Source organism: Macaca mulatta, chromosome 14 (assembly GCF_049350105.2).
Source record: "Macaca mulatta isolate MMU2019108-1 chromosome 14, T2T-MMU8v2.0, whole genome shotgun sequence".
NCBI classification, from domain to species: Eukaryota; Metazoa; Chordata; class Mammalia; order Primates; family Cercopithecidae; genus Macaca; species Macaca mulatta.
The window spans coordinates 1,209,345-1,225,565 of record NC_133419.1 but is presented as its reverse complement, the minus strand read 5'-3'; the positions used below and the strand labels follow the sequence as shown (position 1 = coordinate 1,225,565).

Genomic DNA, 16,221 nt, shown 5'->3' with positions numbered 1-16,221 from the left:
GACAGCGGCACAGGCGAGGAAAACGTGGTCCCTGTGAATTCACCTTGTTTTATGTTTTGACTCTGGACCATAAAATATTTTATATATCATAGAACAAAATCCTAGTGCTTTGCCTTTTTCAAAATTTTAGACAGGGTCTTACTCTGTCACCCAGGCTGGAGTGCAGTGGCACGATCTCAGCTCACTGCAACCTCCGCCTCCCGGGTTCAAGCAATTCTCCCGCCTCAGCCTCCCAAGTAGCTGGGGTTACAGGTGCTCACCACCACACTCGGCTGATTTTTGTATTTTTAGTAGAGATGGGGTTTCACCATGTTGGCCAGGCTGGTCTCAAACTCCCGACCTCAGGTGATCCGCCCACCTAGGCCTCCCACAGTGCTGGCATTTGCGGTGTGAGCCACAGCACCCGGCCCGTTGTGCTCTTTGAATGGTAAGTGCATGTGGGGTGGTTCCGAGTGCCGGAACCCTGCAGCCTGTGTGGACATGGCCCCTTCAGAAAGAACCACAGGAATGCACTCGGACCCTGGAGGCTTCCTGGACCACACCGGGTGCAGATCAAACGCAAAGCCCGTTGAGTCCGGGGGGGTGGGGGAAGGGGGCATGGTCATGGCTTCCCGGGGCTCTGAGGGCCTCTGGGTCCCAGCATGTGGGCTTCCTCCTAGCTCTACCTTTCAACCACCTTCCCAACGTCCTGGCGTGAGAGGGGCCCCATTCTTGGGTTCAGTCACATCTCCCAGCTGCCCAAGCAACAGGTTCCTGCTGGCGGCGGATGCCCAGGACACCCGGGACACGGCACCCTGTGCTCCCTCGGCAAACGCGCTGAGGCCTCGCACGTGGGCCCCTGGGCCACGTCCTTGGGGGATGGCCCCTGGGCCCCCGCCTGCTGGTATCACTGGCCCACTCCCTATCACGCCCACTCCCCATCCCCGCCTCGGGGCCCTCCCTGCTTTCCGGAGCCCGGCTGTGCCCTGAGGTACTGTGGTTTCCCAGCAAGCTTGGTGTTCTGTCGCAGGCTTTTAGACGTGCCGTTTCTTGGCTTCGTGTCCAGCACTAACACAGGCTCAGCTTCTGTCAGCTGTTTGGGCAAAAAGTATGCACGGAATCGCAGAGCTAACGGCTGGCAGTCTGCTGTGGAGTCGACACTGCAGAAAGGCTACATTCAGGTGGAGGCAGGGAACCGGCGGGCATGCCTCGGGGGTCGGGCAGCAGAGGCGGCAGACACCCCACCGTGTCTGTGGACGCTCCAGCAACACGTCCGTGCCTGGGTGTGAGGGCGGCTAGGGGTCTCTGCAGGGCTGCTCACATTTAAGGACGCTGTGGTCCCTAAGCATGAGCCACTCATCACTAGGGGCTCAGACTCCTGAGCTGGGGGTGCCACTGTTCCCAGTGGGCTCTCTCAGAACGGGGTCGTGCTCCACGCTCACTCCCAGATGGAAATGAAAAGGCACAACAGAACCACCCAGTGGGGAGAGGGTGCCTGGGCCCGAAGAGCAGACCCACACCCACTGCCACTGTTGAGGGAGGAGCTCCTAGGACTCGCCTCTAATTCAGTCTGGGAAACAAAGGCCAGGCTTGGCCTGAAGGTGTGCGGTTCCTGCTCCGAGTCTGTTAACGAGTGCGCTCGGACTGACTGATTCCTTACTCCTGCGTACTGTGAATTAAGTTAAAAAATACTCGAGAACAAACATGGTAAACCTTCCCTTAAAGAACTTTATTTCTCTATTTTTATATGGATCATTTATTAAATTAGGAGGCTAAAAAGTAAAAATATATTTTACAATCAAAGAAAAATCTGGACAATGGACCCCAGTAAAATAATCAGAAGCACATGTTCTGAGACCCCGCCCGCTGACACCCTGCAGGGCAGCGCCGTGGAGAGCATCTGCAGAGTGGAAAGGAGCAGGGAGCCTCCGGCGACCTGTCTTCTGTCTCCGGAGCCCTGCCCGAGGCTCCGAGATGGCACAGTCAGGCTGTCCTTAGTGACCGCTGCCACAGAGCTGGCAATTGGCATCTTCAAACCCAGGAGCAGGAGCGGCAGAGGCCTGGCAAGGCCCGGGCCCTCAGACACCAGGGGCCTAAGCCCAGCTCCCAACCCCGCTGCAGCCTGCCCTTGTGAGCTGGCAAACAAGCCTGTCCTTCTGAGTGCGACGACCTCATTCACACCTGACAGGCGGGGGCGGGGGCGGGTGGGGGGCGTGAACCAGCTAATTCTGGGACCGCTTGGAGGGGCTCAGCAAGCTGCTTCTACAGTAAGCCTTCAAGCAGAAAATAAAGCATAAAATGCAGGAAAGAAGAATCTTATTAAAGGACTTACAAAATGTGATTTATCTATTAAAAAAATAAAGCGTTCGTGAAAAAGAAAACTAAGAGATGGCAGCAAGCGTGGTCATCGGCAAAGGGTTGCTCTCCCTCTGGCGAGGCGGCCCCCACCGTGCGGCTCCCTCGGGCCCCCACTCGTCATTGGCGAAGGGTTATTCTCCGTCCAGCGAGGCTGGCCCCCACCGTGCGGCTCCCTCGGGCCCCCACTCGTCATTGGCGAAGGGTTATTCTCCGTCCAGCGAGGCTGGCCCCCACTGTGCGGCTCCCTCCGGCCCCGACACGGGCTGCTCAGGAGCTGGCAGCAGGGGCCACGTCCTCTCCAGGAGACACCCACAGAGCCACACATGCATGGTGTGGCAGTCTCACTGCACCCCAGCAATGCGAAGGCAGAAACCGGGGCTGGTGGCCACACCTGGGCGCCTGGACTCCGAAGCCCCCAGCACAGCGAGGCCTCCAAGTGTGGCCTGCGGTCCGTCCCGGGTAAGAGTTATTAATATCACAGATTATCTAGAACGTTCCAGTCCCGCCTGACACCTTCATTCCCAATGGAGAAGACGTAAGACCAGGCCATCTGAGACGGAATCCCAGGGCCCTCTGAGAGGTCGGCGTCTGCTGAGCAAACACCATGTCTTTCTTCTTCACACGATCAAAGGCCTTTAGGACCCACGGCTGAAGAAGGTGCCTGTTGCCGCCATGTCCCTCCCCCATGGCCACCACACACTTCAAGTTTACAAAAATAAATATTTATCAACAGTATATTTGACAAAAACCACCCCCAGTCGGTGGCGGAAAGCAGTATTTTCTAGCTGACACTGAAACTTAACCTATTTTTTCGAGGGAGAAAAAGACTAAAATGTAAGCACTAACTTCCTCCTTCTGCATCTTCCACAGAAGACCACTGGGCCTTCTCTTTCTGTCCGTATCAGTGGGTTTCCGTCCGAAGGCTGGGGGCAGACACTTGAACCACAAACGGCAGACATGCGGGTGCGCACACAAGCGTCTCGATGGCATGCGGATTACGTAAAGTGCATCACTTGTGAGAAGTTTCTCAAATTCCTGACTTTCATAACCAGGTGTCACCTAAAATCTGTCCTGCAAACCAAGATGCTACACGCGGTGCCCAGGCAGGCAGAGGTGAGGCGAGCCTCCTGCCTCAGAAAGCTTTTACGCGGCCACATTCGCCAGGCTTCCCGAGCCCACACTGAACCTAGGTCCCGGGCACAGCAGCTGCCCAAGCTGTCGTCAGCAGTCGGCTGGCAGTGCTGCAACACCCTCTCAGAATCATGCACATGCCGCCTCTATCACCTCCCACCCCAGCCTTGCAAGGCCTGTTGAGAAGAGAAGCCCCCTGGGGGGACACCACGGAGCTGGCGTGAGCAGCAGGACAGACGGACGGCAACCTCCTGAGGGTGAAGGACCCGGCTTCAGATGCCCGCTGGCTGGCAATCAGGCAGAGCCCGGCCAACCGTGCCAGGCTCCCCTCCTCATGCCAGGTGTGGGTTCATCCTGCCTTCAGGCTGGAGTCTGTCACAAGGCTGGCTGGACAGTGGCCAGGTGAGCCAGGCCAGAGGCCGGCCCCACGCCATCCACAGGAAGCGGCTTGGCTCACCAGACCCAAGCCCTGGGCAGGGGCCAGGCTCACAGCAAAGCGCGTTAGGGCAAGGACGTGAGTTTTCGGCTGGGAAGTTCTAAAAAAACCCACAAATCAGTGTGAGGGATTGTGTGTGCCTTAATCAACAGCTCTATTCCAATTACGTCACATCACAAAATGCCATGAATGGAATCAGAAGGCGCTCCACCACCTCCAACACCCTGGCAGAAGCAGCTGCTCTCTACAGCAAGAACATTTTCCAGAACAGCATGAGAAGGGGAGACGCACGTCCTGGGGGCAGGAGAATGCGCCGAGACCTCCCAGCACAAGAGGCGAAGGGAGCCCCCGCCCCGTCCTGGGCCGCCAGGAACCGAAAACCCCCATGCACCCAGAGCGGGCGTGGGCGGGGCAGCCCAGACGTCCATGGGAGGGGCGACAGGGGCCGTGTCACGGGGATCTTGTTGGGACAGCATTCCTTGGGGAGCGCCCGGTCGGCGTGTCCGAAGAGCTGGGGTGACACGGCAGCGAGGCGGGGGCTCTACGGCTCCTCCCCCATCTGCAGCAGGGAGTTGATGGCGGCGTCCTTGTTCCCTCGCTGGGCTTCCAGCACCGAGCGGATCACCTCCTGGTCCATGTTGGGGAACATGTCCTGGATGGCTTTCAGGTCCTCCTCGCTACAGCGGGGCTGGGCGTTCACGGCGGCCGGGGGCAGGGCCACGGGCACCATGCCGGGGCTGCAGACGGCGGGCATCCCTGGAACCAAAGATCAAGTTTGGTAAAAACATCGGAAGGTTCCAGAAGTGCCACACTAGCTCCTGCTGAAAGAAGAAAACGACGCATCCCACCGGCCTTCCTCAGGGAGGGGCCCCCTCGGGTCTCAGCAAACACCAGTCCCGAAAGACACCCTGGAAATACAAACCCTCAAACAGCAACGCCAGGCACAGCCACGGGGAAGGCGGGGCAGGGGTCCCCAGGCACAGCCACGGGGAAGGCGGGGCAGGGGTCCCCAGGCACAGCCACGGGGAAGGCGGGGCAGGGGTCCCCAGGCACAGCCACGGGGAAGGCAGGGCAGGGGTCTCTGAGACGCATCCTTCACTAACTCATGTTCCTTCCACACAAAAATCAAAGCTTGATCTTTCAAATCTCACCCGAGCCTGTTTTCTAACTAGCAGGCTGGGGGGTGGTGGTTTGATCCCTTCAGAACTCGTGAATTTGCACCGCACACGCTTGTCTTCACTGACCAGAGGGCACACAGCATTCTCTTCATCTGGGGAACGGACTACACGAAATGTCACGCCCGCTGATCCGAACACTGCAGGGTCTGAGCCTCCTCCTTTATCAGGCATTCTACAAGATGCTTTTGCAGCTTGGCCAGTGTGTCACTGAACTGTGTGCTGGTTGAGCAGCCACCACAGGCACTGAAGACATCAGCAAAGCTGCAGCCGATGCCCAGAATGACAACCACACACACATACAAACTACACCAAAAAATGCTCACAAAACTCACGCAAGTCAGGCAGCAGGTGTGGTGCACGGGGACCCTCAGTGTACTGGGGCCACCGTCCAGGGTTCCTGGCATCACCACCCCACAGCTACGCAGGCCCCTCGCCCCGTGTCTCATGCGGGTGGACACACTGAGATGCAATCTATCAAGCAGGAGCTGCACAGTGGTTCAGCCACTGCAGCACACACACCCCAAAGGCACGGTGTGGCCGGACTTAAAGCTCGCCTCCCAGCCTGGTGGCCATTCCCTAAAACCACAAGCAGCCCTGAGCACAGGCAGCGTGTGCAGGGCTCAGCAACCAGCGAGGCACAGAGCTCCTCCTGCAGCAGCAGCTGGAGCAGGGCAAGGGTTCACCGCGCACCCGTTCGTTCACCTTTAAAAGCACGAACGATCTCCCAGCTAGGCTCACTGGAGCACTAGAGCCCCAATCTGAGGATAGGACTTTTGTTCCTTTCTACACTCGGAGGACCCTAAAGGCAACAGAAGCCATTTCAACTCTGGCCTGAACCAACGCCGGCAACAAGGACCTGCAGTGGTGGAAACGGAGCGGACGGGGCTGGCCACTGAGCCTCCAGTGCCAGCTGTAAAGACCGGGGCTCCTCAGAAAGGAAGGCCGCCGCTTCCCAGCTCCTTCCAGGCCAGGCCGACTCTTCCTCCACACCCACCCCTGCCTCCTCCGCTTCCCGGCTCTCTCTGGGCCAGGCCCACCTTTCCTCCATACCCACCCCTGCCTCCTCCGCTTCCCGGCTCTCTCTGGGCCAGGCCCACCTTTCCTCCACGCCCACGCCTGCCTCTTGCCCTGGCCAGCGGACACCTCACCTCACTGGGAAAGCATCATCCCCACACTGATCAGCCTTTCAGCAATGAGGGAAAATGAACCAAACCACAGCCAGGTGGGGACGTGGCCACCCTCACCACCCTTTCTTCTTCCTCAAACAAGACAAAGGCTCGGCCGCTACCTGTCCTGGAGGGACCCCGGGACCCCCGTGGCTTTCTGGGCGCCCCAGCCGGCAGGGGGGCAGGAGCTCAGCCATCACCTGTCCCTGCCCACACGGCTCCCCACAGCATGGCAACAGGAGGAATGGAGCTCGGCACTGCCACTCTCTCCAGCCTTTTCCAGTCTGACGGAGAAGGGACAGGAGGGGAGATCGCTGCAAAATCGACAATGGTGACTGCGATGCTGTGACGTCATGGCCTGGGGCGCCTGAGAAACCCGCTCTGCTGACGACGAGGGGATGTGGCGCCGACTGGCCCTCAAGTGAGTCCCGACAGCACGGCCCCAACACACTCGGGACCAGGCACCCCAGGGGAAGAGGTGAGTGCTTCCGTGGTGTGGGCCGAGGGGCAGTGGCCCGGCTCACTCCCCTCCTCCCTGCAGGGCAGAGGCCATGTGCCTGGCCTGAGCCTGACCCATCCTGGTTACCAAGTGTGATATGTCCATCAAGCCCTCCGGGAATGGAGAGTGCACCGTGTCAGGGCTGCCTGGGGACTTCAGGAGGACAGACCAGGAGCTCTGGGGCCTGGCGGAGAGCAAATTCCCTGAAACGTGGGCAGAGAGGACGCCACGGGAGCCGGGGGCAGCCCAGACCCCACCTGTAGCAGCCCTGGGAGGACTGGTGGGCGGCTTCGCTGTGTCCCTGCTGTCCACCGTGCTCAGCGTTCTGCACCCACGCGGACGGACGTGCAGCACAGGACAGGCCCCACCTCACATTCTTCATGCCGCGTGAATCTGCTGTCATACCTCAGCAAAATCAAATACTCTACTGACAAACACAGCGGTACCCAGGAAAACCAAAACCTGTCCCTTTTCCATTCAGGAAAAATTGCTCCGAGAACACCCTGACCTCAGACCACACAGCACGATGAGTCCCGGCCGCTGGTGGGCAGGGGGGCATCGGCCCTGCTCAGGCTGAAGGCATGTGGCTCTGGGCCCCAGACGTCTCGCATGACAGTGGAAAGACATCCAAAGAGCAGGTGGGGACAACCATCCAGCTCAGAGACTGTTCCAGAACTCCCAAGGCTTGTTGCTCTTCTCCCTCCACAGAGCGTATCACAAAGAAGAAAACCTGCGTGATTCCTTGTTCCACAGCGACCAAGTTAGCGGGTTAATAAACACAACAGCAGAGAGCTCGAAGTGACAGTCTGGGAAACTTAAGCATCCAATTCTCATTTTGAATGGAACCATTTTGTATTTTAAACGACATGTGCTGCTCAGCTGCAAACTCTGTGATTGCTGGAATTCCACCTGCGAGGGGAAGCATGCCTGGGCTGTTGGGTGAGCCCTTGGCTGGCCCTCTCTGGAACTCACGGGCGCTGTGAACGCTGGCTGTTCCCATGCATGGTGCCACGCGTGCACGTTCTCTATGGACCTCCCTCTTGTCCGTCCTGCCAGCAGGTGTCCACCTGCGCGTTCAGCTTTGCTTTCATACTTTATGGACAGGCATCCACGTCACAGTCTGGTCGGCTTCACAGAAACCAGTGGGGGTTGTGCCCACAGAGACGCAGGCCAGGATGACGGGAGGGACTGCGCTGCTGAGGACGTAGGACAGTAGCTGTCCCCTCACCCAGAGAAAAGCACTCCAGGCCTGTGTGAAACGGAGGCGCACAAGGGAATAGACAGAAACAGCGTCAACTGGCAGCTGCAGCCATGGTGAACAGAGAATGAGCCGATGTACGCTCTGGTGCTGCCAGTCCAAGGCCGGGCTGGGGAGGCGCTGGACACCCCACTTTCCACGCCGACTCTCCTCCCACCACCAGGCAGAAGGAGGTGGAAAGCAACACGGAGGAGGGAAAGCAAGGAGGGCCCCAGAGGACCCCAGAGGCCGGCGCCACCATCCGCCTCTGGGCCTGTCTCGTGGGGACCCTCAGGGCAGACCCCGGCAGTGGCTGCAGCCCGAGTGCCCCTCCTTGCCAGGGACAGCTGGAGGAACAGTGCAGGCAGGGCTGAGGCCCAGTGGCGACTGCACCGGTTTCTCACGTGCGGAGAACGCACAGGAAATTGAGCAGTTGGCTGCCGTCACCGACCTGGCAGTCTCTGTCCACTCTGCAGCTCCGTGGAAGAGAACGCGCTTCATGAGGCCACGCGGTTTCCAGACGCTTCACGCCTAGATGTTTCCTTAAAATTGAGGCTAAAAACCCCGCTATAATCACGTGATGCCTGCCACTATTTGAAATCTATAAAATATCTAATTTGGTAATCAAAATAATACTTTGTTTAAAAAAATCAAAACTTAAAACTGTTCTCTTCAGGCCATGATCATGGCATAAAAGCTTTAATGATCAAGCTGTGCTTTGTGTCCCAGCCTCCCTGCCTCACTGTTGTGGTCACACTTTCTTTTTGTGAAGGAGACGGTCTGACCTCAGCGCACCCGGCTTCTGAGTTGCTTTGTGGGGGACTCTGGCTTTTCACTGAGGAAAATGGATGGTCCTCGCGAGGGCTCGGCCAGCGTTCAGCCCTCAGTCTCCATAGAGGTGGCAGCCAGGCTCAGACAACACGGGAGGCTCCAGGGCCTGAGCCCACCCAACGTGCACAGTGAGCCCCCGAGACCTGCACCCTGCGCGGGCGTCTCTGGGCAGCGCCCAGCAGGCGGCAGCTGAACAATGGAGCGGCGGAAGGGGCTGGTGAGAAGCCGGGCTCTCCCCTCCTGGCCCGCTCCCGCGGCCCCGCCTCAGCAGAGGGCTTCGCCAGGCTGCCGTGCACGCACGCGGGCCCGAAGCCACGCAGCCAGGCAGAGCAGGCGGCACAGCCTTCCGCACTACGTGAGTCATAAACAGTTGAAGCTGTGGGCGACACACGTGCTCTGGCCAAGATGCACTTTGAGATTCCACTTCTGAGAAGAAAACCCTGGTGTGAATCCGCCGTGCTCGCCCAGTCGGCCCGAGACGCCCTGAGCACGCGGCCGCCAGCCTCTCCGAGGTCTCCGCAGACTTCGCCCTCCAGCTGGCAGCGGCTGCTGGGAGGACGGGCTGTGATCACAGATACTCAGAAATTAGGGTACTCAGAGGGAAATCAGGGCATCAGCTTCCAGTGAAGAAGGGCGCCTTGTTCACACTCTACAGTGCTGTTAGGACAGTTAAAAAATACTTCAAAGGCTCCTAAAAGCAATGCTCTCCTAATGGGAACCAGGGCTCCTGGGAGAAACAGCTAACGCCAGGGCTGAGGCCGGAAATGCAGAGAGCCAGGGGCTTCCTGCAGTGCCAGGAAGCAGGAAGAGGCCCCGAGAAGGATCGGAGGAGGCCAAAGAACAAAGACCCTGCCTGAGGGGGCTCCCTCTGGCCAAGTCTGGGATAATTTGAGTGAAAAAATAAACAGCATGCGTAAGGGATTCTGATCCACGGAATAAAATAGGAAACTGCAAACCCACATTGCTGAAGAAGTCGGATAAACTCGGGTTGATAAGGGCGGGATCTCCCCATGGTCCTGCGGTGCCTCCCACACGGACACTTTTTAGCTCCCGGCAGGATCTCCCCATGGTCCTGGGGTGCCTCCCACATGGACACTTCTTAGCTCCCGGGAAGCAGCCAGGCAGAGCCCTGTGAGGGGTGAGCAAGTCACACCACTAGCCCTACGCTGGGTGGAATCTGTACTGAGTAAAATGCAGGGGCCCTGCCAGCAGCCCCGGGGAGACTCAGCCCTACCCTGCAAGGCCACATCAGCAGCCCCACCAGGTCCCTGACCAGAGCACACCCCAGGAGCAAGATGGGGACCCCTCCAGGCCAAGGGAAGCAAGGCCACGGAGGGCCAGCGACCCCGGGTTGGATGCTGTGGCCCCCCAGGACACTCAGACGGGGTCCAAGCAGGGGACAGTGTCACCTTCATCTGGACGGCTGTCCTGTGCCAGGAACACCCCTGCTTTATGGGAAACGCACGCCTGGGGGTGGGGTGTGGGGCTGGGGGCTCCGGTGGGGCGGCAGGTGGACGAGTCCTCACGGGCTCTGGCAGATGTCCCTGCATCTCCTTGGTAACTTTCCTATGAAGTGTGCGGCTGTTTCAAAATTTACAATGTCTATCAAAAGAAAATTTCAAAGTCTGTTTATAAAGAAATCTAGCCTTTCCTAAAACAAGCATTTTAGGGACAACTTGAAAGGCATCTACAAAGAGAATTAAGGATAGGAACCAGAAAGAGGTAGGTCAATCAATGTTCTCTGTCATCTGAATGCTCTTCCAGCCAGATACACCCCGGCGCTGTATCCAGTCGATGGAACTGCACCCCCCAAAAGGACAGGCCGAGTCCTAACTCTAGCCTGCACAGGGGGTCTCAAGACCGAGTCTCTGCAGATGTGAGCAGGTGAGGATGATGGCATGCTGGGGCGGGTGGGCCCTCAATCCACGGACTGGGGTCCTCATGGGATGAGGAGGAGGCAGGCACAGAGCGCCCGGCCCAGAAGCTAGAGGAGACGGGGAGGATCCTCCCCACAGTGGACTTCCAGCCTCAGGAAGCTGGAGGGCCTGGGTCTCTGTTCTTTCAGGTTGCCCATCTGTCTCCAACTCAGGACAACCAAACAGAACTTCACTAGCGCCACGAACTGCACGCCACAGAAGGCACTTCCACCTCACAACGGCGGCTCTGGGCTGTCCCAATTACAAACCAGAACCCCCAGGAGCCACTCCAGGGGCACCCAGGGCACAACAGGGCCCCCAGGGCAGCAGAGCTCCCCTGGCCAGGCTCCAGGCTCAGGAACACCTGCGGGGCTCCCGTGCTCGCCCCCGTTTCTCTGCCACGGTGCTGGCTCTTCCGCTTACTCAGATGCCCGCCCTCCTCTAACTCTGAACGCCTAACGGCTGCTTCTGCGTTTCTGGCTCACCTCCGGTCACTTCCTATGAAGCATCCTTTCCTCAGTGATGGGGCGCTGGTACTGCCTCTGCTGCGCTGGTGGTTTTCTTTCTTTTCTTTTCTTTTTTTTTTTTTTTTTGAGATGGAGTTTCGCTCGTCGCCCAGCCTGGAGTGCAGTGGTGCAATCTTGGCTCACTGCAACCTCCACCTCCCGGGTTCACGCCGTTCTCCTGCCTCAGCCTCCCAAGTAGCTGGGACTACAGGCGCCCACCACCACACCCGGCTAATTTGTTTGTATTTTTAGTGGAGATGGGGTTTCACCGTGTTGGTCAGGATGGTCTCGATCTCCCGACCTCGTGATCTGCCTGCCTCAGTCTCCCACAGTGCTGGGATTACAGGCGTGAGCCGCCGCGCCTGGCCCAGGCTGGTGGTTTTCTAAGACACTGGACACCATAGAGGCCCTGCTCAGACACGGGCTCTGCTCTTTCCTCTGGAGAAAGGCAGCCCTGGCACCTGCGCAGGCGGCTTTACTTGGAAACAGAGTCTCGATGTGAGCAAGTGAGGGCAAGGCCATGCTGTTCTCATAAGCAGTTTCGTCAGAGAATGTCCTGAACACCAGTGGACAGACCAGAGTCTCCCAGCGCCGTCCCCTCCTTCCCACCACCAGGCTGGGTTTCAAGCCACATCAGGTGGGTCTAGGGCAAGGTCCTGACTCCCAAGGTGGCCTTTCTGCATCTGTGCGGGATGCTGGCAGGACTGGGGTGCTGACCAGGCCTCTCCACTCCAGCTGGGCTGGACACCAGCACCGGCCTGACAGCACTCTCGCCTGCCAGCAGCTCTGTCCCACCCCAACCCCAAAGCAGCCCCTGAGCACAAGCAGCCGGGGCCTCACGCAGGCCCCGAGACCCTCCCCCAACACCACCACGCATCCCCAGTGCCCTGCCCGCAACTTGGCCACTTCCATGGCCTGGTCCCCCAGTGCAGAGGGACCCACGCTCTGCCAGACACCAGCTCCCCGGAATGAGAGGCCACCTTGGGTGGAGAACCAGGGTGGCCACAGGCTCCCCCCGAGCACCTCCTCTCAGGGGCTGCTGTCCCCCCGCCTGCTGAGGACGCTGGGCCCGTCCATGGTGGGGGCCAGCCTTGCACCAGCTGCTACAACAGCGACAGCTGGACCAAAAATGCAACAGCGTGAAAAGCGACATTCCCGCTTGGTGTTGCTGCAGCCACCGGCTGCTCACTCTTAACAGTGACACACGACAACGGCTGCAACAGCGCAGTGCAGAGCATGCATCGCCCGACAGGGGTGTGAGGTTCTCCTGCAGAGAGCTGGGCACGACGAGGTTTCAGGCACATTTCCACACCTCTGAAAATTTCAACTCATCTCATTTCTGCCAACAATTAGAAAAAAAACCAATTCTATTCTCTAGATATGCAAACAAAATTCAAACATAATCCTTGGCTCCCTAGCCTAGAAGGATCTGCGTGCAGTCGGCACGTCTGCAGGATTCTAGAACGGATGGCGTCCCCCCACCGGCGCTCTAAGCCCTGTTCCCTCGTCCTGCGCCCGCCCTAGGCCCTGGGGTTTCTACCAGGGGAGAGGCACCCAGGGAGGGGCACACGCACCTGTGATGGGCACGTAGCCGACGCCCTGCTGGTACACCGTCGGCATCAGGACCACAGGCTGGGGTGGCATCACCATGGCAGCTGGCAGCAGCTGGAACACAGCGGAGACGGTCCCGGGGTCAGGAAGGAACATCTACCCATCAGAACCTCAGGAATCGCCCTCCCCATGCTAGCCCCGAACCCAGCTGTGAGCCCTGAGTGCACAGGGGACGCCGGGGCCCACTCCCACCCCCGCACCACCTCCTCACGTCCAGGAGGTGACATGGCTCAGGCTTACAGACCCCCCGCACCACCTCCTCACGTCCAGGAGGTGACATGGCTCAGGCTTACAGACCCCCCGCACCACCTCCTCACGTCCAGGAGGTGACATGGCTCAGGCTTACAGACCCCCCGCACCACCTCCTCACGTCCAGGAGGTGACATGGCTCAGGCTTACAGACCCCCCGCACCACCTCCTCACGTCCAGGAGGTGACATGGCTCAGGCTTACAGACCCCCCGCACCACCTCCTCACGTCCAGGAGGTGACGTGGCTCAGGCTTACAGACCCCCCGCACCACCTCCTCACGTCCAGGAGGTGACGTGGCTCAGGCTTACAGACCCCCCGCACCACCTCCTCACGTCCAGGAGGTGACGTGGCTCAGGCTTACAGACCCCCCGCACCACCTCCTCACGTCCAGGAGGTGACGTGGCTCAGGCTTACAGACCCCCCGCACCACCTCCTCACGTCCAGGAGGTGACGTGGCTCAGGCTTACAGACCCCCCGCTAACTGGGATGTGACGGAGAGACGATGGTATCAGGAGGGACATCCCAGTGTAGGTGTCAAGGGGGCCTGGGGGGAACCACACTGCACAGCTGTGGTGTCTGAGTTTAAAACTGTCAACTTGAGATAAGTCACTGCACTGCTGTCGTCTCTGAGTTGAAAACTGTCACCTGCAGGTAAAGTCACTGGGGCGTCATGACGGTTCTGCGTATGAAAGCGTCGGTTAAAGCTGCGTCCTGAGACATTTACACGTGGTCACTCATGGCTGGGACTTGCTTTAAAATATCCCGGCGTTAACAAAAAGGGAGTGGGAGGAGCCAAGATGGCCCAGAAGAGCGGCTCCCTGCTGCGCCCTCTCCGCTGTCACATGGGCCTTGCATTTCCCACAGCACCATTTTTCAGCAACAACCTAAAAATTCCCTGAGTGATAATACAGAGAATCCCTGAGTGATAATACAGAGAATCCCTGAGTGATAACACAGAGAAGACGGTAGGAGTTCTGCGTCCTGGAGCCTCTAACTGGCCCTCCCGATGCCCCCAGGAGCTGCAGGTGTCCTGAGGATATAGACAGCTGGGAGCCAGGGCAGCTGACGTGCTGGCCCCACGGCCAGGCCTCGACTTCCTGACCCCGAGCGCGGCAGCCCCCAGGCTTCCCCCACATCTCCAGAGATGCCCTTCCACACCCTGGCCAGTGCCTGCCCTGTTGGGAGGAGCCTGGTGTCCCACAGGGCCCAGGGCTGCATCTCAGACCCTGGAGGGCTGCTCAGCTGGACCCTAAGGGCAGAGCTTGGAAGGGCTGTGAGGGACCTCCGAGGACACAGGGGCCTGCAGTGGAGACCACCACAAAGGGTGGGCCCATCTTAGGAACACAAACAACCCCGATACTCTTTCCCCAGACAGAATCGATGGGCAGGAGCAGTGGGCGGGGCAGCTCCTCTCTGCCACCAAACCACCCAGGGCCCCTGCCCTCTGTCCTCAGAACGCTGAGCCCTGCTGTTTGACGGACTCAGTGCCTCCAGGAAAGAGACCAGGGTGTCTGCGGGGTGGCACAGCCCCGACGTGTCCCAACATACCCTGACCCGCCCCACCCCAAGGCCTCTGACGCGTCCCGCCCCTCCCCGATGCCCCTGATACCAGGCCGGCAGCTCACCGCGTAGGACATGACGAGGTTGATCATGCCCTCCTTGTCGTCCCCCTGCCTCCCGCTCAGGCTGTACCACTTGTCCTCCACCTTGCCTTGCCTCAGGGACTCGGGGATGGTGATGTGGGTCCACGCGATGCGGTCGTCCATGGAGAAGGCTCTCTGGGGGAGAAGAGAGAGATGCCCCAGGCATTAGGGAAGGGGCCGCCCTTTCCCTGCGGTCGCACCATCATGGGCCCGTCTCGAGTTCCCATCTCATCGGTGGAACAAGGCTCCCACCTGCACCCACACCCCATCAATGAGACCCCTCAGGCAGCACGGGCTTCACGGTCATTTATCAACGATCCTTCCCTCTCTCCACCAGGATGGGCCAGGGCCAGGGCTAGGGGAAAGTGAGGGTCCTGGGCTGGGGAAAGTGAGGGTCCTGGGCCGCTATCCTCCTCCAGTTCCAATTCAGGGACACTAGTTGCTCCTCCCCAGCCCTCGGGGCCCCATCCTTGCTCCACCGGCTGCCACCTCCCAAGCCCCAGAGCAGCCGGGGCACAGGCTGGAGAGGACATGGGGTCTGCCTCCCACAGCTGCCTCTGTACTTCCCATGCGCTCTCCACTCTTCTGAGGGCCAGGGAGGGGAAAGCAGGTTGGGATGGGGAGAGAAAAGCCAGGAGGAAAAGGCAGGGCCCAGGCAGGGAGGACTGGCCATTTGCTGGCCTGGCTGCCCCACACTGCTCCCTAGCCCCCACCCGTGCTCTAGCCTCCCAATGGCACAGGTGCGAGGTGCCGGGACCACGCGGAGCAGCAGCCTTGCCACATCCCCCTCTGACCTTCTGACTCTGCCTCAGAAGCGCTGCAGGTGCAGCCATGGACAGGACTCAGGACCCTCAAGGGTCACAGCCACTCGCACCATCAAGAACAGCTTTCCCACCCGGCAGGCGGCCGGACTCGCTGGAAATCCCACCTGCTGGTGAGCGGCCAGACCCGGTGCACCCGCCCAGTGGAGGGGACACGTGCACGCTCTGTCCCTGGGTCATGCTTGTCACTGGGGATGTTTCCAAATGTAAGGGTGTTCAAGGAGCTGGAAACAATCTCTTTTTTTCACATTCCTTGGGGAGAGTAGGACCCTGTTATGCACCCAATGAAACACCAGGTGGGGACCCACACCTCGAAGCCAGCCAGGAACGTGGTTGTGTCGGCAGGTGTGTTCCCACGGCAGCCACGCTCAGCCACGTGCGGCCTCCCATAAGAGCTGGCATGTCCCTCTCACCTCATCGAAGATTTCGAGATAGAACGAGTCCACGCCTGGGGGCACCGTGCAGTGGATGACCTTATTCCAGCGGGGATTCTTGGCGCCATTGTGTGCCGTGGGCGTCTCATACACCGCATAGCCCAGGCGCAGTCGGCAGTAGGGGTCCATGCGGGTCATGCCGTAATTCTTGGCCAACTTTGCCTGGAATGAAGCCAATGTCAGGAAAAGGAGGTGCCAACCATCGGGAGAGGGCGGGTTCTCTAG

General features: G+C 59.4%; 1 protein-coding gene across 1 annotated transcript in view; it reads right to left on the bottom strand.

Annotated features, from left to right (window-relative positions):
* Nucleotides 1-2,524: 2,524 nt before the first annotated feature.
* TOLLIP (toll interacting protein) overlaps nucleotides 2,525-16,221 on the bottom strand; it is a 31,542-nt gene continuing 17,845 nt past the window's right edge. The window contains 4 exon segments of the mRNA NM_001261271.1: nucleotides 2,525-4,660; nucleotides 12,812-12,902; nucleotides 14,724-14,876; nucleotides 15,976-16,158. Coding sequence (NP_001248200.1) covers nucleotides 4,446-4,660; nucleotides 12,812-12,902; nucleotides 14,724-14,876; nucleotides 15,976-16,158 — 642 coding nt within the window. The 3' untranslated portion in view covers nucleotides 2,525-4,445.